This window comes from Clarias gariepinus, chromosome 1, assembly GCF_024256425.1.
Source record: "Clarias gariepinus isolate MV-2021 ecotype Netherlands chromosome 1, CGAR_prim_01v2, whole genome shotgun sequence".
NCBI classification, from domain to species: domain Eukaryota; kingdom Metazoa; phylum Chordata; class Actinopteri; order Siluriformes; family Clariidae; genus Clarias; species Clarias gariepinus.
The window spans coordinates 21,033,618-21,061,192 of NC_071100.1; the positions used below are offsets into that span (position 1 = coordinate 21,033,618).

A 27,575-nucleotide genomic window follows, 5' to 3' on the forward strand; every position below is an offset into this window, starting at 1 on the left:
GACAGGAATCTGGTGCGCTAGCTATTTAGCGGCGCGAGCACAGTCCGCCCTGGCGATTAATATACGAGACTGCCATAGTGTTGTCCACCCGCACTAGGACATGGTAGTCTCAACTGCTGGAGGAAGTGCTTTAGGGCCTGAAATAGAGCCATGATTTTGAGGCAATTAAGTGCCGCGCAAAAAGATGGCCTCTCCAGCTCCCTTGGGCTGGACGGTCATTTAAGACCGCACCCCAGCCCATGAGGGAAGCGTCTGTCGTTAGCATCTGCGACGACAAGACGAACTTAGAGTGGGACCCAGAGTCAGAAACCGGGGTCTGAACCACATAGGAAGGGTACGAAGCACCTGGCGCGTAGCCCTTATTGGGGATTGGCCCTAGAGTAAAATCCCCTGGTTCTTAGCCACAACTGAAATGCTCTCATGTGCAGAAGGTCCAAAGGTGTCACCGTGGATACAGCTGCCATGAGAGCTAAGATCTCTGAAAGTGATGGTCACTTTCTGGTCTAGCTTGATTTCCTTGATGGTGTTGAGAATGGATTCGACACGAGCGGGAGACAGCTGTGCCCGCTTACGCTCAAATTCCATGTGACACCCAAAAATGTTGTCCTCTAAACAGGAAAGAGCATGCTTTCATGGCATTGGATCTCAATCCTAGGAAACAAAGATTAGCTAGAACGACATGCTGATGTCGAAGCGCTAGCTACTGAGACTGGGCCGGCCAGTCATGTAATTCAATACGGATGCTCTGGAGTCGTTAGAGCCAGAAATACATCCATGTATTTTGTGTATGTGCGGGTGAAAAAGCTAGACCAAACGGAAGGACCCGATACTGGTAAGCTTCGCCCCCGAAAGCGAACCTCAGGAACCTCCTGTGTTGTGGCAATATTTCCATTGATTTATTTTTAGATAGCGGTAAAGCCCGCAAAATCTAAAAAATTGGACGCAGCCCCCCGTTCCTCTTGCACTTTCCGGTTTCATGGAAGTGGAAACCACGCCATTGAAACGCGGAGGGTGATGTGAGAACTGAATCCTGTAGTTTCTCTGTACAGTGCTTAGTGCCCAAGGAGATATACTTGGCAGTAGCTTCCACGCTGCCAGTTTCTCAGAAAGGGGCAAAGCTCAGCGGCTTGGTTAAACGGGGGGGAGGGATGTTACTGTAGATGTTCGGCATCCTGAAACATGGCAGGAAAAACCCGAAGAACTAACATTTTATTGGAGACTGGAGTTGCCCGAAACACCAGTGGTGGCGGAGCAAGAACACCAACCTCCTGGGGGTGCCAGGGAAAACACTTTATTCTTTAAAAGGAATTCTGCGTGCCTATCCCCATTGGGGGGCCACCCCCCACGGTCCTGGGCACATGAACCTCAGGGCTTTTTTGTGAAGACAATATAGTCTGACCTCTTTTGAGGCGGACCCGGTCGAGACTGGGTGGCCGACAGTCCCGACTCTTGAGCAAGGCGGGGAAGGAATTTCCCGAAGGCTTGTTATACAAACTTCGCCTCATGAACCTAGTGGCGACCGAGTTAACGACATCGCCAAGTAGGCCGGGAGGCGAGATGGGGCATCGAGGAGGAATACACGATCCTTCTCCTTAATGCCCCTGAGATTCAACCACAAGTGCCTCTCCGCGGAGACCATAGCAGCCATAAAACGGCCGATAGCACGAGCCGTCTGCTTTGTTGCACGAAGAGACAAGTCTGTGGCCCGGCGTAAATCCAATACGCCTTACCTTGCAGAGCCCCGCCAGTACTCAAGTCTCTCAGCAGGTCAGCCTGGTAGGCGTGCAAAACCGCCATGGTGTGCAATGCGTCAACCTGACCTGCTGCCTGAAGAGCTTTTCCCTCCAGGGAAGATAAAAAGTCTACACAACTTGAAAGGAAATAATAGCTTTTCAGGAAGGATGATGTCCCAGAAGAGAGATAGCCTGGAAGCGTCTCTTCTATCTGGGTGTCATCATATAACTCCGCGTTTCTACCTCAATTATATTTAAATAAATAAATAAGTTGATGGCAGGAAAACACGGGATGAATACAGCTTACTCCATGAAAGGGTTAACTTATATGGAGATTGCTAAGAAAAGGGAAGAGAGCGTCGTTGAGGCTCCGCCCCCGGCCACCCGACAGAACCTGCCGTCTATGTTTTTTTTTTTTTTTTTATTATTATTTTTAAGTGCTTAGAGCCTATTACCATCTCCGCGGAAGCAAGAGAGGATGTTTATCCTTGCCCATTCACAAGAAGCGCGGCGCGCGCTTGCGAGCGGACAGAGGGATTTCCCGATCCGATGAGAACGCGAAAGAAAGGAGTTTTAAATCCGTCTCTCACTGCTCTGCCGGATGCACGAGTTTAAGCCCCAGGAATGCGCGGCGGCTCGAAGATTCCCAAGGAATGCGAGGCGCGCGCGTAGCACTTAATCGAAGCAGTAAAGTGTAAAGATCGCCCTCCGATATGGATTATACACACGGAGGGACATCTCGTTTAAACTCTGCCATTATCGGTGAGTTAAACACTTATTTTTTGTTGGTTAGACACAACACGCTCACAACTAGACAAGGTGAAGACAAGAATCTGAGGAATGTTTCCGGTTCACTCCTATTTATAACCTGCAGGTGCGTCCTATCAAATGACGTCACCTGACCGAGGTTATAAAAGCCAAAAATTTGGCGTGTTTGGTACACACATGCTTCACAACCGGCAACATGACAAGATGTTCCCATAGCGTTTTCACGCAGCATCGAGTGTAGCCTTTGAAAGGGAACACACATACACACACACACAGCGCCTGTGTGCATAAATGGAAACACTTATCTGTCGGGATTCATTTTTACTTTTTTTAAAGGTAAAGTGCAGGTTAATACATTTTATTTTTCCTTTTTTGTGTTAATTATTTTTATGTATTTATTTTTGGAGGGCTGTGGAAGGAATAATTTGAATTTCCATTATTTTCTCTGGGAAAATTTCCTTTGGTTTACAAGTATTTTGGAATACGAGCCCGCTTCCGGAAAGAATTATGCCCGTAATCCAAGGTTCCACTGTATGGTTTGTTGGTTAAACTTTTCCCCCCAGGCCAAATTGATATGATGGACAATATTTTACTGTTAATAAAGGAAATTATTATTAAAAAATTAGTTTGTTTCCTTGGTTGTGTATGTTATATAAAATTTGAAACAAACAATTATGGCTTACAAATTTGCAAAACAAAAGAAATCAGCGTGGATCTTTCATAAAAGAAATAAATGTCAGCTGTTTTCACCTGGTTTATAAATAATGCATTTATTTTCACATAAACACATCCTTGATAATGATAAGCAGTTTGTTTGTAGTAAGCACTTGTTTGAGACATGCTGCTCTAGTGGCTGAATCTTGTGAATCATATGATTTCCTATTTGATGTTTAGTTTTACAGTCATATTTAAAAATACATTAATTAATGTTAATGTTTTTGTATTGTAAAAATATGCAATCAAAATTAAAAAGGGGCGTAAAATTACAGTTGGTAAATACACACACGTACAGTACATATACTGTACATACATTGAAAAAAAATGCATGTTGTAGCCCAGTTTCTAAAGGTTTCTAATTGTTAAGCATTTGTAATTTTACTTAAGTAAATTGCTAAGCAGAAGAGATCCAAAGCATTCAACAATGAGAATGCTGAAGTGACTAACAAAAGCATTTTGGAGTCCATGTTAAATCTCAAAAAGTAAGTTGATAAACAGCTAGCAGAATTAAATGCAGATGAAACAAAGCAGTGCCATGATTTCTAGTTTGGCGAAAGCAGTCCAGTTTAACACATAAATCAAAGAATGCCAATACAAAATTGAAAAAGAAATGTTCAACTAAGTAAAGAAAATGATAAATTCAATGTGAAAGAATAAGAGAACTAGAATGATATAGAATAAGATGGTGTCTCTGTATACAGGTTTGGAAGAGAAGAAAGATGAAGATAGGTAATTTAGGCTACGTTTACACTGTCAGGTAAATGTGACCCAATTCCAATTTTTTGCTCATATGTGAAACATATCGGATATGTTCTATGTCCTTCATCGGTTTCAGGCCTCCTTCATATGTGGAAATAAATTAGATATGAATCAGATATGTGCTAATGTGATTGTTGTGTAAACAGACAGATTGGATTTCCTGAGTCATTGTGTTCTGTACGTCATTAAAACTGCGACTTCTGGGCGCCTCCGAGTGGCGCAGTGGTAAAGTGCTCGCCCTATCATCCGGGGAGCTCTGGTTCGATGATGGGTGATGCTGTTTTCCTCTCACAGCCGGAGGCAAAGAGAGAGCTGATTGGCCGAGCTCTCTCAGGGAGGAGGGATGAGAGGTACTCGCACTCCCACATTAATTACGGCTCTGCAGCCAATCAGGGGCGTCTGTTAGCTCGCGCACGCGGAAGGATCGACTAGCGCTTTCCTCCGAGTGTGTTACTCCGGCCCCAATGGTGCGTGAGCAAGCAGTTCGAAAAGATGCAGTCGGCTGACGTCACGTAGTTCGGAGTAAACACTGGATAGTCTTCGCCCTCCCGACTGAGTGGTAGTAGTAGCCTTAATGTGGGAGCACCCTAGTGACGGGGAGGAATTGGCTACGACTAATATTGGAGAGAAAATTTGGGAAAAAAAAAAAAAAATATATATATATATATATATATATATAAAAAAAAAACTGCGACTTCTTCGCGGTTTAATGACGTAATGTTAATCCCGGGGGAAGCGCGTGTGGAATTATAACATTGCGGGTGACATGAAAAAGGAAAGTTTTGGGCTAAATAACATTAAGAAATCAGTATTTGGTGAATGAAGCATATGCACAGGCTGCAATTATGCTGTTTTTTTCTCCTCCTCCATTTAAAAACCATGGTGACGTTTCGCGAACTTTGCATATATCGCAGAGCTTCAAGCATACTTCACCTTCGTCTATCTTGGCTATTGTGTAGCGCAAGAACCTCCCTTTAAGTATGCGAGAAGTTTCAGATGGCATGGCAAGTGTAAACACGTGTATCGGATATGAGTCATAGTTGAAAGAACGTGTAAACAGACGGTCAAAAAAAATCAGATATAGGCCACAAATCAGAATTGGGCATCGAGACCTGCAGTGTAAACGTAGCCTTAGATTCTTGGCAAGATTGTCCCAGATATGGAGACTAAGACGGTAGGAGCCATCGATATTGTACACAGAGTTCGGAAAAGTTGGACGATAAAAACAGACATACTATCATCCAGTTTACTCAAAGACGGGTGAAGGAAAAAAAATTTGGAGACGAAGGAATGACTCCACAGTTTGTAAGGATAAAGGCATTCATTTTTTAGTAGTACTACCCTGTGAAGATTTAGGGGAAATTAGAAGATTGTGGCTTCATATTGAGCAGGTGAGGAAAGCTGGGATTTATCCGTCTTTTGCGGACCCCATGGATACATCGGGGGTCACTGGATTGAAAGGGGCAGATGAAATCAGACAATATTGTTGAAGCAGTGGTAAAGATTTGCAGGGACAGTTCTAGTCAAAGACTACACTTAATTCAGGTACTGAGTGTGTTGATCTAACAAGGTTTATACTACAGTTTTTCCCCAATTCATTTTTGTTCTATAGTTGATGGTTTGTGTTACAATTTCATTTGATTCAGGACAGTATTAAAAGGAAGGCATCTTTTCTATTTTAACCCTTAGGAGTCTGAGGGTGTTTTGGAGTCCTAAAGAGATTCTGACATGTCCTAACATTTGTGTATTTTTCAGTTACTTATAAACATATAAATGTCTAAAGTCTGATAACATCTTATTCAGCATAAACTGGGCTACAATAATATATAAGCGGCCTGTATGTACAAGTTTGTATACTGGAGAAAAAAAACAGCGTTGAGAAGACAAATGCGGCGCAACCTCTCATGTCATGAATGTGTTTTGTGGTCTTATTTCAATGACTTATTTTTTTGTTGTTTTCAAAAACGCTGAAGACAAAGACAAAGACCCGCATAATGAGATGTATATTTACCTCTTTTAGTCAGGTATGGGACAGAGGAAAGTGCTACAAGAAAATAATTAGAGGACAGAAACATATTTCCTTGTTTGTGGTTTATTTAGAATAACTTAAGATTCACTTGCAAAAATTACAGGAACAGGTCAAAATAAATAAAAAGTGCAAACATTCAGGGTAAAATGGTGCAAACCAAAAACAGTGTAAAACTGCAACAGGAACAGTGCAAAATAAAAACTGAAGACGGACATTCAGGGTAAAACAGTGCAAGATAAAAAAAAATGTGCAAAAACATACATCTAGGGTAAAACTGCAACAGAAACAGTGTAAAATAAAAACTAATAAACAAAAACAGACATTTTAAGGCAAATGGTGCAAACAGGAACAGTACAATATAAAATGGGTGTTGGTTCATTTAGTCACACATCCCTGTGCCACTCTTGAAAGCAGTTCCTGTTCAACTGAAGACACAGGGAAACATTGCATGCCTGGCATTTCCAAGGTGTTTTTTGCTGCTTGCCATGCACTGCTTTGCAATGAGCACATGACCTGCAACCAGCAGTGGCAACATCTCTGGCATCCAAGGTCAACTCAGCTTCTAGAACTGGTACATGCTCACTGTCCTGTATGCATGGGTAGTGTCTGTGTCTGCCCGAAGAACTGCCGTGGCCCACTTAGCTGCCTGCCCGGATAGCAACGAGACAAGAAGAGCAATGCGTAGCCAGTCAGTGGAGTACTTGGTGGAATTGAACTCAAACACCAGATCCAGCGCTGTCAAAAACACACTCCGTGCCATCCCATTTATCTGGAAGTGCAAGAAAAACATCAGAAGGGGCGGGGAAGGGTTGGTGCGGCGGGACGGGAGGCCGGCTAGCCGCGCTATCCACAGCCGCACGGAGCTCTGTGTTCTTCCGGCAGAGCTCCGCGACCTCGCCGCGACTTCTTAGAGGCCCCGGCGCAGATTAGTGATCTCTCCGTTTAGCTTATTGTTAAGCTCGGCGTGCTGATCTACCACGTCGCAGAGACGCGCATGATCCACTGGGTTCACTGCGGAAGGCTTAGTCATTCTGTCAGGAACTAACCTTAGGTGACCAGAAGACGTAGCTTTAGCGGTGTGGTGGTTTGTTTACTCCTTTTATGCTTCCTGGTTCACGACCGCATTACTTCCGGGTCCTAGTGCCGGTCGCGGACCGAGTGTGCATGACAGACATATTTAAATCTCTCTGGTGTATCAGAGATCTTTCCATCAGCAGGCACATCACTTTATTCTGATTCTCCTGAATGTATTAGGAGAAGCAGATACAGAACCTCAAGAAAGAAACAGAAGACTTTTCCTTAAAATTCTGTTCATCCCAGGCCAGATAATGTGTGAGTATTGCAGATTGTATAGCATGATATTCAGTCAATCACTAATCATCTATACTGCTTTATTCTGTAAAGGGGTCACAGGGGGCCTGAAGTACAACTGAACTACAATTTGGTAATGCCAGTTGGCCTAATCTGCATGTCTTTGAACTGTAGGAGAAAACCCACCAAGCACAAGGAGTTTGTTAGCATTGTTTTTGTCAGAAGAAGAAAATGGAGCATGTTCCAAAATTTCGCCTTACCACTCCCGATATTAATGCTTCGTTAATGCCTTGGTGTCCCCTCATAAACCTGTTATTGAGTTATTGATTTCATGCTCATTAATGGAATCCTTGTCCTTGTTTTTATCACCTCCTTACCAAGTCATGATTAAATACGATTTAAAGATACATGTGAAAGTCTGATGCAATGGGATGAGATAACACACTTGACTAAGAGAGAATCCTAAAAACCACACGCAATATTATGAAAGCTCCAGCATACACTCATATTGCCAAAGCTCAGAATCAAGTCACAAAATAAAACAGAAATACACAGAATAAAAATACATATATGCATTTAACTGTGCAGTCAAACATAAAGTGATGCTAGGTATGAAAACTAATAAAGAAGGAAAGCAAAAAAGCAAAGGTAACAATATTCATAGTAATAAACTATATATGTATTATATTTATTATTATATATAATAATAATTACAATAATAGGAGAAAGCAGTCAAAGGAGAATCATTATTGAAACAAAAGATGAAGAGAAGAAAAGAAAATGAAAAAAAGAGTCCAAATATAAAGTGGAATTGTGTTGCATATATGATTGGGAATCTCTCTTTCATGCCCACAAGGGTGTGCGATTTTCTCCTAATCATGTTTATTAGCCTTTGAGTGTCTTATGAATATTAAAAGTTCTACAGTACATGATTAAATTGTGTGGTAATTACAATGGGATTAGGCAAATATTACTTTCTTCACTTGGAGAGAACAAAGAAGAGCCAGCTTTGCCAATCCCTTTTTTTCTCTTTGCAAGTGGTTTTGTAAATGAAATGATCTTGGAGCAACCCAGAAAAAATATGTACATAAATCGTTCTCGTCTCCACTGGTGTCACGGATGCTGTGTGTGGGCTTTAGAAAAGGCATGTACGCGGAGGTGAATGACTTAAAGTCTTTTAATAAGGAAGCAAACTCAACAGAAAGAGACATTTACATAAGGGAACTAAGGAACAGTAACTCTGAGCCTAAGAGAAATCAAAAGCTAAACAAAACAGGATTTAAACTAAACAAAGAGCGTAACTAAACAATAACTAAGCTGAACTATAGCTCGACAAGTCAATATTTAGGTCAAACATGAGCTAGGCTGAACATCGGCTAGGCTGAACATTAGCTAGGCTAAACATTGCTAGGAGTTACCTAAGACTGGGCAAAACTTGGAGTTAAACAAGACTAGGATATAAGTAGAACAAGGAACTAAACATAAGGAACTAAACACCACAAAGAACCAAACATAATAAGGAACTAAACATAACCAGGAGCTAGACCAAACAGGGAGATACAATGACTAGGAACAATAGCATGATGCAGACACATGAAGAAACTCACAGACCAGTAACTTAAACAGATGCCAGACCAAGAAATTGAACTGAGACAGACTATTCATAACAAACTTAATTAGCTACCTCAGTTCAGGTGTGCTCCCATCACCTGACCGAGGTCCACTCTAGGAAATAAAGTCACAACTAAAGAAAAACACAGAAGAACACAAAATGGAGTCCGGGAGCATGGCCCCCTCTGGTGTTTAACCTTGACAGCTGGAGACCCCTACTCACACACACAAGACTCTTCAGGCCTTTTAATTATTCAAATAATGATCATCATGCTTTTTTTTTGCTGTTTGTGTCCAGCATCGAATAACTATTTGACCACTAATAGCTGGAATGTGCTCGTGAATTTATGACTAAAAATAAATAGGCTCACATTACAGGCATTTTCACTTTGATTATTTCACTCAATAAAGAGTGGAAACTTTTGCAAAGCAGACAAAATCAATAATAGTACCCCTAAAAAAATAGGTGGAGGCCACTTAACTGAAATATATACTTACTAAATAAACAATGCTTTTTGCAAAGTGAAAGTGCACGCCTTGTGAGCAGCTTTATTTGTCATAATACACTTAGATCACAAAAAAACAACACTAACAAATACAAAAAACATAGCATAGCATAATGAGGTCATTATCTTATTGTTAACACCTCTGCAATAGTTCGCAATAGTCAGGTTAGCGTTTTAATTTCTGTATATGACAGTAGTGTCGTTCCCGGTTTCATTATCATTAATTTAGGGCTCAGTAGAACATCTTTAAATTCCTTAACGGCCGATTATTGAAATGTTATAATGTCGATAACATGGTCTTATTGCTCATATTGCTAGTGCCAAAATGTGCTAAAGAGCTGTTTTTATGTTACAAATTTGTTTACATTGTTAACATCTCCATGGGAGGTCGCTATGCTTGAAGAATTAACCAACTAGTAGAGACTGCAAGGGCTTCAAAGCATTCGGCTTAGTGGAAAGGGGGCCTAAGGAGCTGCATACACCAACTTATTTACTAACTAGCTGAAGTACCGTCAATGACAGGAAAAGAGTTTGTAAAAATAGTTAAAATGGTTAAAGCCAAAATGAGCAAATCAGTGGTACACTGTAAAAATATAACCGGCAATTGTTGCTGTAACATATCGTTTTTAATTAAACAAAGATACAAGTTGAATCTGTGAAAATGAATCTGACTTGTTGTAAATGTAGCATGATTAAATCTGTGTAATCAACAATAAAAAATCAAGTATGTACGTTTACATAAAAAATCTAAGTTAGAAATGAATCTGCATTTGTTCAGAACACAAGACAATGTGCATTTTTTTCTTAATTAATTTTTTTTTACGTAATCCCTGACAATCTTTTTAAGTGCACACACACAACAAGCAATAATCTTGTTCATTTTACTCTGTTTAAATAAAACTGCTTCCCCATGGAAAAAGCATGGGAAACCCTGTATTAAATAAAAATTGTACCAAAGCCTCATTGCGGTAGGAAACAACTGTTTGGAACATTCTGTTTACCTCGTGCGCGAAAGGTCTAAGAAGCAGAAGACGACCTGTGGATCACTTGTATGACTTAAGGTAAGAATAAATTTTGTGAAATAGTTGATTAAATGGTTAGACAAATAGTTATTGTTGGCCTAGGAGGTGCCATCTAAGTAGAAGCACGTTTTATTAAATCAGCCTGTTATATTCAAGCTTTTCTATATAATATAATATATTATAGTTATTAATTTACAATTTAATAGCAAAGCGGTTTAAATTTGTTGGAAAACAGTTAAGTAATTAATTAAAACGCAACTTCAGATGCCTTCAAAGCCTAAATCCACTACTGATTAATTTTGAAAGATAGAGGGGGGCAGATTTAAAAATGAGCGCAAATTTTACAGAGTCGGTGTATGTGGGCAGACGGCTCTGAGCAGACGGCGTTCATTTTCACGACATTGAGAAAAAACTTGGCATGCGAAGGTATAGGACCGACTGAACGTGCCGAACTGAACGCCGGTGTTATGTGTATAATCTATGACAAACGGTCAGCAAGGTGTCATGACGAGCAGTTCCCTCTCAAACATAGACAAAACTACAAACATAACATAACGAAAAACGAAACAAACTTAGAGCGCTTTGGCGCCGTCTAGGGGTTAACCCTTACACAAGGTTCAAGAACTCGGCATGCGAAGCATTTTTTCATAGGACCGACTGAACCGAGCCGAACTGAACGCCGGTGTTATGCGCTAAAATGCCCCCTGCTACAAATTGCCCCACACAGTCTTTATTAAATATTATATTATAACATGAATTTATATATTTATTAAACAGTCATCGAGACTATTATGAAAAACTATGAAAAATCTTTGTGGCACATAAAGTTTGCAGATGTTTGTAATGCAATACATTTTTTAACTAAAATATTGAGAATAAATGTTTATTCTGCATCTTTATATATGCAATATGCAATTTTCCATTACACAACTTTGTAATTATGTTACAAAACTTTATTATAAATCATATAAAATTATTCATGTTGTATATCAAATCAATTGCATAAACAGCTACTCATTTAAAAAGCATACATATTTAGTTATTTCACTTCGGAGAGATCAGATGAAAATAAATGTGCTAATATTTAATTTATGTTAACGAAGGCTGTCACATGACTAGGAGCCATATATGATGATAGTATAGATGTAATATTTAGATTTGTATAGTGATTTTGGGGGAGGAGTGATTATGCATTTTAGCACATAACACCCCATATGCATGCAAACAGTAACTCCACCTTAACCTGCCATGTATCAGTAACTGAATAATCCTGAACCAACCTGTGATCTATTAAAGAGAAAAATATGTGAAAGTTGAAGGAATAATATATCAATTAATATATAAACATAATTAACATTGTGTGCTATGTCTGTATTGTAGTTAAGTCTAGATATATGTAAATATGGTCTAATTATGTGCAGTGGTTATTGTTTGTTCCAGGGATATTATGTCATTAATCAATTTTCTATGGATTTTTTTTATTTTTATTATTGGTTAGTTGCTAACTGTGACTTTTTATTTTTCCCAGATACTTTGATTTTGATTTTCACACTGGATGAAGGTACAGTATGTATACATTTAATTTGCGGTGGGGAAAGTGGGGCAAAATTCTATTTGCATTCACTTATCTCAGACAAAAGATGGTATCAAGTTGAATTTTTTTTGTATTGTTTTTGCATTTAATTTAACGCACTCTTACCATAGTCGGGTCAACAATGTAGCAACAATATTTTGAGTGTAATTCACCCACTTGTAAAATGTATTATGCTGCTGGGTGGGCAGAATCTGCCATTAAATGAATGCAAAATAACCCTGCCATTTATTGCCTTGGTAGGCCGACTTTTGCCTTTTAAAAGTCTTCCTGTTTTACGATTGAAAAGTGTTTTGGGTGCAGACCTGTTTGCACTAGTGTGCTGTTACTGTACATATAGTAGGCTGAATAGTGAGGGTGAGTGTCTGAGTCAGAGGGCATCCTTGCTGTTTAGCCTGGCAGATGCAAAAGCTAAGGAGCTTAAGACAAAATGTGCTTACTTTCAGAATAAACGCTAAACTATAATCCAGCAACCTGTGGGAAGAATGGACTGTATGTTTACATGATCATCATTTCAGAATTTAAGCTGTATTTTCTAATAGCCATATCAAAATTGAGTTAATTTAAGTTCAGTTTTCTTCTTTTAGTTTCATACTGAACACTTGTAAACTCTTGAACACTCATATGCCTGAGAGTAATGTGCTTTAGGAATATCATCTGTAGTATTTAACCAATCATGTCAACTCCATGTGTACAATGTGTGCCTCAAAGTCACTGCAAGTAAGTGATGTGTGTTGCTGGGATCTGTTTGATGCGAATGTACTAAACACAATTGTAAAAATCACATTAGTGTCATTTTAAGATGAAGGTGAAGAGGTTAGATTTCTGGTGTTGATTTTGTTTAATTTTTCTTGAATGTATAATTTAAAGGCATTCCATATTTCAGGGAGCATCTAAATATTAATTTATTTTTAATTTTTGTATTTTTTACTTTTGGGTATGGATGGATAGACGGACGGATAAGCAGACGGAGGAATAAATGCTTCTAAAGTGAACCCAAGTTCTTGGACTCTGCTCTACTCTCCGCCGACTGAGTCCTACCCAAGCAGAGTTTATTGTAAACTTCCCCAGACAGACCACCCTCTTTGCTCCCTGATCAGTGTTTGGATGTACTAGGATCTAGAGTCTTTTCTTTGTTATGGGATGGATTTGCAAGATTTGTGATTTTGTTGCCCCTAAAACTTTTTGGCACGACAGGTTAAGGCACAATCACAGCCAATGTCTTCCCTGCCTACACGCTGATTGCCCCTGCTCCTTCAAAACTTTGAATGCTCTCAAATTACATTTATCAAGGAATCATTCCCTTAACAAGCCAACACCAGAAGTAATTTCTTTCAGTTGTGAACTTTGCAGTTCTTGTTTCCCCACTGAGAAGGATTTCTTCCAGCATCTTGGAGTTCATCTTAAGAAAAACTAAACTGTACACTGTTTATGTAGTAAAATAACATAAAAATGTGAAATTTAATGTGATTGAGCCTGTTGAATATATTTTGGACAAGCAGGACGGTCGAATCTTTCAGTATGTCCCTATTCTTCAGTCACTGTCACAGTTATTAAGTCTGAAAGATGTACAGGAGAAAGCTTTCGACTACCTACACAACTCGCGAGGGTGTTTATGAGTCTTTCCATGATGGAAAGCATTTTAAAGAAAATGCACTTTTAACCACTGAAGGCATAACACTTTCTCTCCTTCTGTACATTGATGATTTTGAGGTGTGCAATCCCCTAGGAACATCTCGAAAAAAACACAAGATTACTGCAGTGTATTGGATATTGGCAAATGTGCCACCACAGTTTCGTGCTACATTGAAGTAAATTTTTTTTAGCCGTGCTGTGCAAGACTAAGGATGTAAAAACATATGGTTATGAGGCAGTTCTTGAACCACTATTGAAAGACCTTGTCCAGTTGGAAGCGGGAAGGACTCTTTATTCCTGTGTTTGGAAAGAAGATAAAAGGCACAATAGTTGGTGTAGTAGCAGACAATTTAGGTGCACACTCAACTGTTGGCTTTTTGGAAAACTTTTCTGGATCTTACGCCTGCAGGTTTTGTTTGGGAGAGCTTTCTGATTTTCAGGAAAAAGAAGTAAGAACTGGATCCTTCAGAGCAAGAACAAAGCATGAACATTTTCTTCATGTACAGGCAGCTTTAGAAAGTCCCACTGTCTCTCACTGCTTTGGTGTGAAAAGGCAGTGTGCCTTAACAAGTAAATTAAAATATTTTCATGTTTTGTCAGGGTATCCACCAGACTTGCTTCATGACCTGTTCGAAGGAATAGTACCGCTGGAGTTGGCTTTGTGCCTTAGTGTTTTGATAAAAAAAAAAAATACTTTACCTTACTTTTACTCAATGACCTAATCAGACAATTCCCCTACAAGTGGGCTGACAAAGTTGATAGCCCACAGCCTGTCCCCTTGACCTTTGCCACCAGGAAAAGCATAGGTGGAAACTCATGAAAATTGGTGCTTGTTGCGCCTGCTCCCTTTTTTAATTGGATTTAAAGTGCCAGAGAATGAACCGGCATGGTGTCTTCTAATGGATCTTAAAGACATTGTTGAATTGGTGGTTTCCCCATTTCACACAGATGACACAATTAAATATCTTGACATCAAGTTCTCGGAACACAGGCATAGATACAGGCAGGTTTTTCCAGAGGCAAAACTTCTGCCGAAGCACCCTTTCCTTGAGCATTATCCGGAGCCAATAAAGGCTTTTGGACTACTTGTAGCTCTGTGGACAATGCGCTTTGAAGCGAAGCATAGCTTTTTTAAGAGAGTTGTTAGACATGCCAGCTGTTTTCGCAACATTTTAATGTCTCTTGCTGTAAAGCATAAGTTATTGTTGGCTTACCATCTGCATGGCACGGACATACTCACACCTGCCCTCAGTGTCTCAAATTTGTCCACAGTACCTGTGGATGTCCTTAAGGAAAACATACAGGAAGCACTGAAAAGAAGGTTTCCTGGAGAGGCATGTATTCAGGTGGCAAATATACTGTAGTTACCTGCTATGGCACCAGTTACTCAGTGATCTTGCCCTGTGGATCCACTGGAGGGCTTCCAGAATTTGTTGAAATATGTTTAATCCTTATTGTGCATGGCCAGCCGGCATTTGCTGTCAAGTGTCTACATTCATGGTACAGTGAGCACCTTAGGGCTTTTGAACTGGTATACACTAGACGAGTGACAGTGCTCTTGCAGCAGGAATGAACAGATTCCTATCCACTTGCAGCATACACTGTTGAGCAGAAGCGATTTGTCACCCTGAAGCGTCATATTCCCATACAAGATTAGGTACTTAAATGGTATATTTATGGATTTTCAATCGTTCTTAATTTCATTAATTCACTGTCATTACAGAGGTAAAAAAAAAACATAGTGTGTACAAAATTAGGGTCACTTGATAAGTAACAATGCAGAACTCATCTAAGTTTCCTTAAAGGATAACTTTGGCCATTGTTTAAAGACATTAGATTTTCAGCAACCCCAAACTCACAAGGAATATCTAATTCTGCATCCTGTATTATCTTATTTGTCTGTGCGTTAGACCTCCATTGTTGTCCAAAAATAATTATAAACAAAACGACCACACTGGGTGTCCTGTCATAATTCCAAAATGTTTGGTGGAGCAGTTTTTGAAAAATGTTGCCCTAAATGCTCAGAATTGCCATAACTTACTTAATCGCCATACTTTTTAATAATTTTCCCCCTGATATTTTTAAATAAATAAACATTCAGTGGAACAGTGTGTTTAGCTGATACGTTTTTTAATAATTTTTGGACAAAAATTGAGTTGTCCAAGTCTGTCCAATGAATTGAAGTAGTTCATTGTTCATGCACATGATTTATTTATAAAAAGATTAAAATCATCCTCAAAGACCAATATTTACATATTTCAAAATGCCTTGTTCTCTGTATGCTGGCCACTGCAATTAGGTGTTTAAAATTGTTTACACAAAATCTTAGTTATGTCTTTGTAATAGGAAATATTTTTATTATTTCTTTGCGTTCCTAAATCCATTATAACCAATGCTTTTCTTTTTTCCTACCACAGATTCATCAAAATGTCTGCCAGACTTAGGGTCATATTAAAAGAAGAGATACGCAAGCTTTCCTTGCCCACAGGAATCCCACAGACTGTGGAGGAATTAAAGAATATTGTACAAGAGACGTTTGCAATTGAACAAGATTTTAGTTCGCAGTTTCTAGACCAGGATTTTAATGATCAGTCAATACCTCTTCTTGAAACTAATGAAATAAAGGACAAAGATGCCATCAAGGTGGTTCTTACTGAACCTGTAGTCACATTAACATTGGAGGATTCTTTTAGTGCTCACGGACTCCAAGACAGCCTAAATAGCAGTTGTGTTGAGGCATCAGAAGATGTTGTTGCCAGTTCCACTGCATCCAGCGATACCATCATTCTGTCATCTTCAGGGAGCACTAGGTCCCTTTGTTCTGAGTCTTGGCAAACTCAACTCAGTTTGAGATACCAACCTTCTCCTTTGACATTGAGCTCATTCTACAAGCTGGAAATGATGCTTACAGAAAAGATGGGACCTTATTTAGCAGTCCTTCAGTGAAATCCAACATTCTGGACAAACTACTGTAGCAGAGAGTATCTTTGTCTACACTGCCTATCCTTCACAATCACAAAGGGAGCAGGTGGCTGAGGCCCTGATTGCCGAGTACCCATGTTTGAGCGACCCAGTGTCATTTAATGGGTTATATAGTTGGCACAAGGGCCTGAAGTACAAGCTTGGCAATTATAGAGCAAAGATGAGACACCTTGGATTACCAGAGTTAAATGTAAACAGCTTGAAAATCTGCTGCAGATCAAACTCCTGCAAAAGACCTGAAAAAGGCGAAGAAATCAGAGGTAAACTACCTTCCACCTCATCTTCAAGGTGAAACTGATGTAACCCTTGAAAGAGAGAGAGTTGAGCTTCTCTATGAGTACAAGAGAGACAACAACAAACTCATCAATGAGAAGATGACAAAAACCTTCCTTTTGCGTTGAAATGATGTAATCCTCAAAAAAAACACCTGTGATTGACTTTAAAGCTCGATGGCCTGCGCTGTTTGAGCTTTCTCAGGTATGCTGAACATTTTAAATTTTCTCCAGTACCTGGTGCTTTTGTCATGTTTCAAATTGAATCTTTTAAATTAATCCTCTCTCTTTTGCTCCCTGTCTCTTAGATACAGGAGGAATTTCGAAGGATTACACTAAAGCCATTACAGTCCACATTCCTGGGCAAGTTGGACCAATACACACCCAAATTATTGAGCCTGTACAAAAAGAAGGGAGGTACCATTAGAAGAAAACTTGATGACACCCATGACCTTTTAAATGAGGCATGATGGCATTTAATTTCATGCACTATAGCATTCTGGTGTCTGCATTTATTTATGTATTTAATTATTGTTTTTGTTTTTTAGGACAGCAGCACTGACTCACGAAAAGAAGCTGTGATCAGAGGCCTTATTTTCTACCTTGGTGAAGAGCCAGAGGAGTTAATCGAGGACTACCAGGTACAGAAAATGCACCTCTGCCATTACTCGGATTCAAAACCTGCCCTTATAAGACAAGGTTGTGCAGTCTAAGATAACTGACAGCTTTGAGGTATTGCATCTTTACACAAGTTTATAAGTTTAAAGTCAAGTCATTCCTACAGAAAAGCAATGATGCTGCTTGGAAAATTAATATATACAGTATGATGCACTATCTATCTATCTATCTATCTATCTACAGTATCTATCTATCTATCTATCTATCTATCTATCTATATATGTGTGTAGACAAAGATACTCTCTGCAGAAGTGTAGACAAAGATACTCTCTGCTAGTTTGTCCAGAATGTTGGATTTCACTGAAGGACTGCTGAATAAGGTCCCATCTTTTCTGTAAGCATCATTTCGAGCTTGTAGAATGAGCTCAATGTCAAAGGAGAAGGTTGGTATCTCAAACTGAGTTGGCCAAGACTCAGAACGAAGGGACCTAGTGCTCTCTGAAGATGACAGAATGATGGTATCGATGGTATTTGAGGATTACATCATATATACAGTACCATTAGAACCATCCCCATTTATTGCACTTTTTGGTGTTGACTCAAGTGGTGCTCTCCTGAATGATGCCCAGGCCAGTATGATCACCTTTAGCTCTCTTCTCGCTAGGAGAATGATCCTGTTTAAGTAGAAGGAGTCGTCGCCACCAGTGGGTGCTCACTGGATTAAAGAGGTCTTGTATTTTATTCATCTAGAAAAGATTCAGGTGGCACGGTGGTGTAGTGGGCCATTTAGAAAATATAGATGCAGATAAATTGGATCTGTAATAAAAGATTTCTTTTTTTAGTTTCTGCTTCTAATACTTCCTTCTTTTCCTTTTCTTGTTTGATGTGTAATTTATTATAATTTTTTCTTTCTCATTTCTTTTTCTGCTGACTGGCTGTTTTTTTTGTGGGGTGGGGTGGCATCTATTGGTAGAAAAAAATAGTGTACAATGTATGTATATATGTATATGTAACTGGTTTATATTTCTAATAAAAAAGAATTTGATCAAAACAAACAAACAAACAAAAAAAGCAATGCTTAAATTCAAGACATTTCAGGAACCATTCTAGGAAGTTATGAGTGGATTAGTTGTGACGAATGTATATTCAGAAACAGTTTAATGATAATGCCTGAACATGCCTGATTTTATTAGCTGATTTTTGCATCTACTGTACAATTCATTTACAAGCTGAAACCTGAAATATTTCTTTATAATAGGTGTGATGTGTTAACAAAAATAAATTAATAGAAAAAAATTTAACAGATTTACAAGAGACAAATAAATTCATAAAGAAACACTTCTACGTCCATTAGGATTTCATCTACAGCCATTCACATCACTCAAAAGTACAAAAAAAAGTACAAGAGAAATTTTATTGCTGGCTTGGCTTAATCTGTCAACTAAAAAATACCTTAGTTAACTACAGACTAATAATACAAAGCATGAATACCTTCTATTTACAGATATTTTACGTGATCATGTACCGCGCGCAAAGCACGACTGTTTCTTAGAGCATCATTCACCTCACCTCGGTAAGTCTGGATGGCGGCATCACGTTAAAACTTGAATATTTAAATTTAAATATTCGCTAATAACTAATAATATGTAGTATAATGTCTTTAGACTAACCAATGATTAACTGCATGATATTTTCTTTCGCGCTGTTTTTATTAACATTTTCCACCTGAATTTGAAGTTCAAACAGTTTCAATACGTTTTCTCTGTGAAAGATTTTCAAGTAGATGCCATTTAACTTTTTGTTTTTAACGAACTGACCACACTGCTGTGCATTTATGTCCTGTAATAACTGGAGAATTTAAAATAACGGTGGACAGGTGTTGAGTTGTTCTTGCTATTAACTGCGGCCGCACTAGAAATGGGCGGAGAGAAACTTCGCAAGCGAATTAGAAGATACCAGAAGGTTCTGGCCCTGTAAAAACGAAGCATAAAATGTTTATGCAACGTTCTTAATTATACATCAATTTAGTTTTAAAATTAGAATTTTAAAAGTGGTGTATATTTTAATGTTTTTTTTTTCTCCTGTTGTTGCTGCAGATTGCTTTTAGCAGTGCCTCGCCCTTTAGTCTGTGGCTCAGTCTTTCTGGTGAGTCTGTCCTCTCTCAAAGTAACAGAATTCGAATTGGCCTTAACCAAAGTTATATTATAACTTTGGTTAAGGCCAATTAACCATTAATTATATGAAAATAAACACTATGCTAACAGACAAACAACATACTACATACATGCTGTTTGCATGAGTGTGTTTAACTGTTTTATTAATGTTCACTGAATAAAGCATGGTGCATTGTTTCTGAATGCAGAAATATACAGAGGGTGGCAAAAATAAAAATATAATACACAATATATACAGATAGCATCTTTTAAATTTTTGACACCCTCTGTATATTGGCTACTTGCTGCATTGCTTCAAAAATATTGACATAAGCGATCAAAAACTTAAAAAATCTTTTGACTCCAAATGTAAATTATTTGTATTAAAAAAAACAGTGCTGAATTGTATAAGTGTTTTTAATTCTGTTATTTGTTTCTGCAGATTAACCAGAAAACTTAATCTGTGACTATCCAGGAGTCAGCACTTTAACTTTGGGCTCAAGTTTTTGTGGTGAGTGCGTGTGCGCAAATGCATTTTTTTTATTTATTCATGGACTTTGGAACTAGCTTGGAATACAAAACATTGTTCCTAGTCAAAGTAAAGTAATAAAGTAATTTTTTTAACATAATTAAGTTTTAACATAATTCACTTAACATAATTAAGGGAAATTACTTTGTAAGTATAAATATAATATAAAGTAATTATATTTTCTACAAGTTTTTTTTTTTTCAACTATATTTTGAAAGTAAAATGTATACTCTTACTCGGCTAACTCTTCCCTGTACATCTATGTTACTCATGCAAGCTGAAATCTTGTAAATGAGAAGGAATTAGAATCCTTTGGCAAAATGGCAGTAGCTGTGATGTTAAGTATCTGTCAGTAGCAGTGGAGCCAGTGTAACGAGGTGGTAGCGATGCTGCCTCAGCCCCACCAGTTACAACTGTTAAAGGATATCCCTTGTGGTCCTGTCTAAAACATTTGCTTTTGTTTGAGTTAAAGATTTATTGTACCAGATAATGTGTCTCTTGTATCTGCCAGAAATACAAATACTTCATCTGTTTTCCTCTTTCTTTTGCAGTGAGTGGTGCTGCAAGTTGTGCAGTTGTTGTTGTGAATGTGGCGTTGTAAGGCCTGCCCCTCAGTTTTACCAAGTAGGTCTCAAGTATTAAAACATTATCGAGTTAAACATAGATATTATGGGACTAATAATCGTTTTCCTTGCGTGTATTTAAACTGCCCATGCACTTTTAGAACATGGAATGCACTTATAATTCATTTGCATAGAATTCATGTGACTGGTTTTAGTCATCAATCAGAAAGCTGTATATTTAAGTGCCACTTGTGTGCTTGTAAGGATCTTGTCTCTGAAAGAGATTACTGGTCTCATATTAATGCACACCTAAAGAAAAACGAAGTTGTAACTTGCATGTTTTTAGATTGTAATTTTCAGACGAACATCTATGGCACATTTAAATCGCACAAAAGCAGAATCCACAATTCTTATACATTAACAAATTTTAAACCAGAAATTGTGACCCCATCCACGTTTTCCTTGAAATCTGTGGAAAATGCTTCAGGTGATGACATACGTGAACCCTACTCTGATCTACAGCCAGATTGTATTTCTAATGCCCCAAAGGATTTTTCTAATGAAATTGAACACTCATTTGCAGAAGCTTTGTTAAAGTTAGAACATTTTATCCATGTACCAAGCACCGCGATTAATGATTTCTTGCTAGAGCTTTACCACTTAACTGGCGCTCTCTTGACTTCCCATATTAATGGGGTTCTGGTTGAGATTTTTCAAAAGCACAAGCTTAAGGTTGACAGAGGAGTCATAGAGGAAATAACCACTTCTCTGTGCACAGGCAGTCCAATAAATAAAGCCATAGAGAAGGGTGGTCCTTTAAGTTTTGCATATCAGCGTAAGCAGTATTACAAGGCAAACTTTAATGTTGTCGAACCATTAGAATACATTTTGGATGCTAAAGAGAACAAAACCTTTCAATATGTCCCCATTCTTAAATCACTACAGGAGTTGTTGAGTAGGAGGGATATTGTGGACAAGATTTATAACGAAACTCAAAGGGAAACTGAGACAGCAAACAAAATTGTGTACAAATCTTTTAGGGATGGTCTTTATTTTAGGCAAAACAGTTTCTTCTCAGGGCAAGACTTAAGGCTTTCTATTGGTTTGTATGTTGATGACTTTGAGGTCTGCAACCCTCTAGGCACCTCCCGTAAAACCCACAAACTCTGTGCTGTATATTGGGTGCTGAATAACCTACCCCCAGGGTCTCATTCCTCTTTGTCCTCCATTTACTTAGCTATTTTGTGCAAAACGGACAACGTTAAGTTCTATGGCTATGACAAGGTTTTAGAACCACTTCTACATGATCTTAGGTGTTTGGAAATTGATGGAATTTTTGTCCCACATCTAGGGAGATCACTGAAGGGTACAGTTCAGACTGTTGCTGCAGACAATTTAGGAGCTCATGGAATAGCGGGCTTTGTTGAGAATTTTACCGGCCCCTATTTTTGTCGTTTTTGTACAGCATCAGTTTCAGATGTTGTATCACATGAGGTTCGATCAGGAGCTTTCAAACTCAGAACAAAAGAAATACATGAGACTCAAGTGAGAGCAGCCCTGGATAGTGGCAGTAGCTGTGTTGGAGTTAAAAGAGCTTGTCCTTTGTCTAAAACACTTTCACATTTTCATGTTGTCAGTGGCTACCCTCCTGACATTGCCCATGATCTCTTTGAAGGTATTGTGCCTGTTGAAATAGCACACTGTCTCAAATTACTGTTATCAAAGAAATACATCACCTTAGATGAAATTAACAATTTCATTCTACATTTCCCATACAAGTGGACAGACAAAACAAATAATCCTCATGTTTTGCCACAAAATTTCTTCAGCAAAAAAACTATAGGTGGTAATGCCCATGAAAACTGGAGCTTGTTAAGATTGCTCCCATTTCTAATTGGGCCCAAGATTCCTGAGAATGATCCAGTATGGCAGGTCTTGTTGGACCTAAAGCAGATTGTTGAGCTTGTGGTTTCCCCGGTCCACAATGACGAGTCTATTGCATTCCTGGAGACCAGAATTTCAGATCATAGACAACGATATCAAGAGATGTTTCTAAATGAAAGACTGTTGCCCAAACACCATTATTTAGAACATTACCCGCAACTAATTAGGTTGTTTGGGCCTCTCGTGAGACTTTGGACCATCAGGTTTGAGTTTTTTTTTAAACACACAAGTTTTTTTAAAATGTGCCCCTCTCTCTGGCAGTGAAACATCAGTTTATGATCGGGTACCACTTGTCATCCCCAAGTATTGATAAACCATTTCTGGATCTCTCAGATGCATCTACTGTCTCATTAGATTTTTTGAAAAAAGAGCTAGTACAAGCTTTTAAACAGAGAGATCCTGATCTATCTGAAATAAACCTGGCAAAAAATGTATGGAGCAAGGGAATAAACTACAGAACAGGCATGGTAGTTGATCATGGGACTGAAGGTGGCTTGCCTGAGTTTGGAGAAATCTGTCAAATATGTATTTGGCATCAGAGACTCTTTTTTGTTTTTAAGCTACTGTGTGGATGGTATAGTGAACATTACGGAGCCTTTGAGCTGACTCCATCTCCGGCACGAGAACTTGCTCTTGTGGAAGTCTGTGAACTGGTTGATGAGTATCCCTTAACTGCCTATTTGGTTAGGTCTGTGCGAATGGTGACATTGAAGAGATCAATCTGTGTCTGAGGTAAGTTAACAAATAAAATGCTCTTTGGACAGGTACACTAGCCGTAAAAAGGAGGGTACATTCTCTTTCATTTCTACATATGTTAATAGTTATACTTCCTTCATGGAACAAGGTAAAAACACCTGCATCCTTACAATCACCAAACTGCCAGAAGTTCAACTTTTGATGGTGTAATGTTAAAAAAAGAGGTTAAATAATTAAATATTTCATATTTCAGATGATAAATAATAAGTAAAATACAAATTCTATAAGAAAATTTAAAAGGATGGAGGTTGAGGGTACATACACTGATTTGCCACAATATATGTGGACGCTGATCAGTCATAATGTTAAAACCACCTGCCAAATATTGTTTGTCTGCCTATACTGCCAAAACAGCTGACTATTATGGTGTTCTGTGATATCTGACGCCAGGATGTTAGCGATCGTCGTCGTTCTTTCGGCTGCTCCCGGCAAGGGGTCGCCACAGCAGAATACCCAGTCCGCACTACAACTTGGCACAGGTTTTACGCCGGATGCCCTTCCTGACGCAACCCTCCCATTTAATCCGGGCTTGGGACCGGCACTGCATCCAGTGGCTGGGGTTTGGGCTGTATGGATCAGACTTGTTCGTCCAGCACATCCCAGATTGAGATCTGGGAAATTTGGAGGACAAGTGAAAAACCTTGAACTCTGTCATGTTCTTCAAACTGTTTCTGAACAATGTTTTTAGAGTGTCAGGTGTATTATCTTGCTGAAAGAGGCCACTTCCATTAGGAAATACTGTTGCCATAAAGGGGTGTAACTTGGTCTGCAGCAATGTTTAGCTTGCACTGTTTAGGTACACTGCTGATCCCTGATCCAAAGCTGAGGTCTGATATACTAGAAGGGTTGATTCAGGAAATTGTTAAGCACAAAGTGTATGTCTTAGACAGGGAGTTTGACCAAGTTGCAGAGGCACTCATTATGAGGCATCCATGTTTACAAGAGAAAGGCTCACCCACTGGCTATGGGGGATGGAAGACTAGTCTTAAATACAAGCTGTCCAACTATCGCACACATCTTCGGAAAGTAGGATGTCCTGAAGTATGTGTAAATGCTTTGGCTCATAAACCAGATGGGAAACGTTGTCCTGCCTTTGACATTAAAAAACCAAAGAGAGGTGAAGTGGCTTACTGCCCCTCTTTTCCCCTTGGAGAAAGCTACCAGTCTTTGGAGAAGATGAGGGTGGAGCTCCTTTCAGATATCAAGAAGCGTAATAACAGAGATACAGTTAGGGCCAAAATGGAAAAAACATTTGCATTAAGAAGACAAGAAATAATACGTGATGCTCCCATGATCACAGAAGTACAAGAGAGATGGCCAGCTCTCTTTAATGGAATGGAGGTAAGTAAAAAAAAAATAATTTTAATAATTTTATGACGTGCTAGAGTTGCAACTGTTGGATTAATGCTTGCCTTCATTAGCATGTGGTTCAAAATATTCTACAGCAAAAATCAAATGAAATGTAAAAAGTACATTGATGCAGTGATGTGGTTGGCAGGTGTAGTTTTGAAGAAACAAATTTCTTCTGTGTTGCTCAGTGGGCAGTGTTAAAATAAAATAAATAAATAAACCATGTTGTTTCAGATAAACGCAGAATTCAAGCGCATCACAACCATGTCTCTTCAGTCAAAGTTTCAGTCACAGCTTGACCTACACTCTGCAGACCTTCTAAGGGTGTTTGGAAAGCGATCGGGACAGCAGGGCAAGAAGCTTAAAAACATGTCTACCATGATGACCATAAGAAGTTTGTAAAAAATTAACTATATATTAAACATTTACCCTTTAGGTCAAGAAAAGATTTAAGTATCCATTACAGATCTAATGGAAGATCTTACTCTGGCATGTTGGGCTGGTCAGGGTAGATATGTATATAAATATACACACTACCGTTCAAAAGTTTTAATTACCTAGTTAGTAATTACCTAATTCCAAATGTGTTATTTTATAGTTTTGAAATCCCCAGTATTGTTGTAGAATGTAGAAAATAAATCATTAAACAAAAATAAAAAGAAATTTGCAAGTGTTCTAAAAACTTTTGAACGGTTATATATATATATATATATATATATATATATATACATACAGTATATACATTTTATCACATCTTCTAGTGCAGGATAATTTCATTAATGCATTATTTAAAATGCAGTTATCCAAAACGTGATGAAATAAAAATGCCATTAATATTATTTGGATTTCAACTGAGGATTCAGAATGTCTAAAACAATGATGCCCCTGCATCTAAATTACAACTTGCTGCTTAGTGCAACAGGTGAATAAAATAAGATCATGATCTGTTCACTTTTACTCAGCAATGGTTAAATCAAGTATAAATAAATGAAGCAATTAGTTTTACAGTCACACAAGGCAACCACAACATTGTGTTTTAAGTTTTGATTAAAGCAAAAATGTGTTAATTTTTTTCCATCAGTTTTTCCATTGGTAACCACATAGGAGACTGCATTTTATGTTTTTCAGATTGTTTATGTAGACGTCAGCCTCAAAGTTAACTGTTATGGAACTGTTTGGAGTTTCTTTTGTCTTTGCTTGTCTTTTTATCCCTGCTGCTACTAAAAATTTGATTTGTTCTGTTCTTTATTGTACTTCTTAAGGATGATATAGATGCTGTTAGGCAGTGTGTCATAAAAGGACTCTGCATCTACCTCAACGAGGATCCTGACGATCTTTTGCAGGAGTATGTGGTAAGTTTGTGCTAAAGTAAGCTGTGCTACAGTAGATTAAAAATATGATAATAAATCTGTTTTTTTTTTTTTATCTAAAAACTAGTCTTAACCTTGATAAACTTAGCCACACTTAAGTTATACAAACATTCCTACACAGATGCATAATAAAAATAAAAGATATATAACTTACTCTTAAATTATTTTAATTTTATCAGGACATGACCGATATTAACATACTGAAGGCCATAGAGGGCACAACAGTGGGGATCCATGTTGCCAGAGGGACTTCCAGCAGTGACTGTGCTGATGTTGGAGTAATCCTCGAGGGTGTGGTGGTACTTGAAGATCTGGAGAGTGTGGCCCTTGCTACTGCCATGCTGTTTGCACTTTTTTATGCCTTAAATATGAGGTACCCGACGAAGCTTCGCTACACCTTTGAGGTTATTCAAAAAATTATAATGGAGTTAGATTCATCTGAACTATCAAGAAAGGCCCAGAGCTTAAAAACTAAACTACACCAGTGAAGAGACTTCATTGTTCTTGATTTGCTGTTTCTTACATTGTTTGTGTAGATGTCCTGAGCAAAAATCTTTTACCTTATAATTCCTGGACTAAGTGGTTGGCTGGTTCTCTTGCCATGTTTAATGTCATTGATGTGTAGTTTTAATTACTGTCAAATAATTTCATCTGTAATTAATATTCTATATGCTGTTTTGCTGTCATCATTCCTATGCAGTTATCTGCATGTTTGTTTTTTCTATTTTGTTTGCCAATATTCTATATATTCCTGAATAATCTTGGCATTGTTGCCAAGATTAACGTGTTCAGAGAGTTGTGTAAACCATAATATATGGTAGCAAGTTGGTGTTACCTAGTTGAAACACTAGTATTTGCATTTTAGTGTTTTTAATATTTAAAAATTTTAAACATTTTATGTGGCATTTTATCTTTGCCCATTTAAAGTGCGGACACCTGTTCATCAAGGATCTTGATTAAAGGTTTTGAAACAAAACTTTCATTGTTTTAAGTTGTGGTAAAAAGTGTGAATGTTAAGATTGATCAGGAAAAAATACTTAAATTAGACAAAATGAATACTTTCTGAAAATGTAATTGTAATTTCTTGTATTTATATAAGAATTTATTATAAATATGGACATAGTATTTAAATAAATCTTAAATTTTTTTAATTAATTTAATTTGATATTTCTTTTAAAATTTTGAATACATTGGACTAACAAATGTGCTGAAGTGATCAAATAATGTTGGATTTAAAAAAGCGATAAAAAGAACAGATTGGGTTGGAATGAAGTGATCACATTGAGTTGGGGAAAGATGATCAACTAGTTTAACTTACTTTACTGAGTCAAATTTTAATAATTTTGTATGCACACA

The 27,575-nt window shown here is 38.1% G+C and overlaps 1 protein-coding gene across 2 annotated transcripts; it reads left to right on the forward strand.

The window, feature by feature from the left end:
* Positions 1–19,486: 19,486 nt before the first annotated feature.
* LOC128517973 (uncharacterized) lies at positions 19,487–27,241 on the forward strand. 2 transcript variants are annotated; one of them, XM_053491083.1, is made up of 6 exons: positions 19,487–20,218; positions 20,788–20,860; positions 23,304–24,840; positions 25,084–25,236; positions 26,112–26,201; positions 26,399–27,241. In XM_053491083.1, the coding sequence occupies exons 3-6, from the start codon at positions 24,274–24,276 to the stop codon at positions 26,705–26,707; spliced, it is 1,119 nt and encodes a 372-aa protein (XP_053347058.1). In that variant the 5' UTR covers positions 19,487–20,218; positions 20,788–20,860; positions 23,304–24,273; the 3' UTR covers positions 26,708–27,241. The 2 variants fall into 2 exon arrangements, 1 of the variants encoding a protein (XP_053347058.1); XR_008357548.1 differs by lacking the exons at positions 19,487–20,218; positions 20,788–20,860; positions 26,112–26,201; positions 26,399–27,241 and having other exon boundaries at positions 20,873–24,840; positions 25,084–25,230.
* Positions 27,242–27,575: the final 334 nt, after the last annotated feature.

Excerpts from the sequence above, each read along its gene's own strand:
- LOC128517973 (XM_053491083.1), top strand. The coding sequence starts at position 24,274 with ATGTTTAGCTTGCACTGTTTAGGTACACTGCTGATCCCTGATCCAAAG. Across the intron at positions 25,237-26,111 it reads ACATGTCTACCATGATGACC|GATGATATAGATGCTGTTAG; the intron begins ATAAGAAGTTTG and ends GTACTTCTTAAG. Across the intron at positions 26,202-26,398 it reads ATCTTTTGCAGGAGTATGTG|GACATGACCGATATTAACAT; the intron begins GTAAGTTTGTGC and ends TAATTTTATCAG.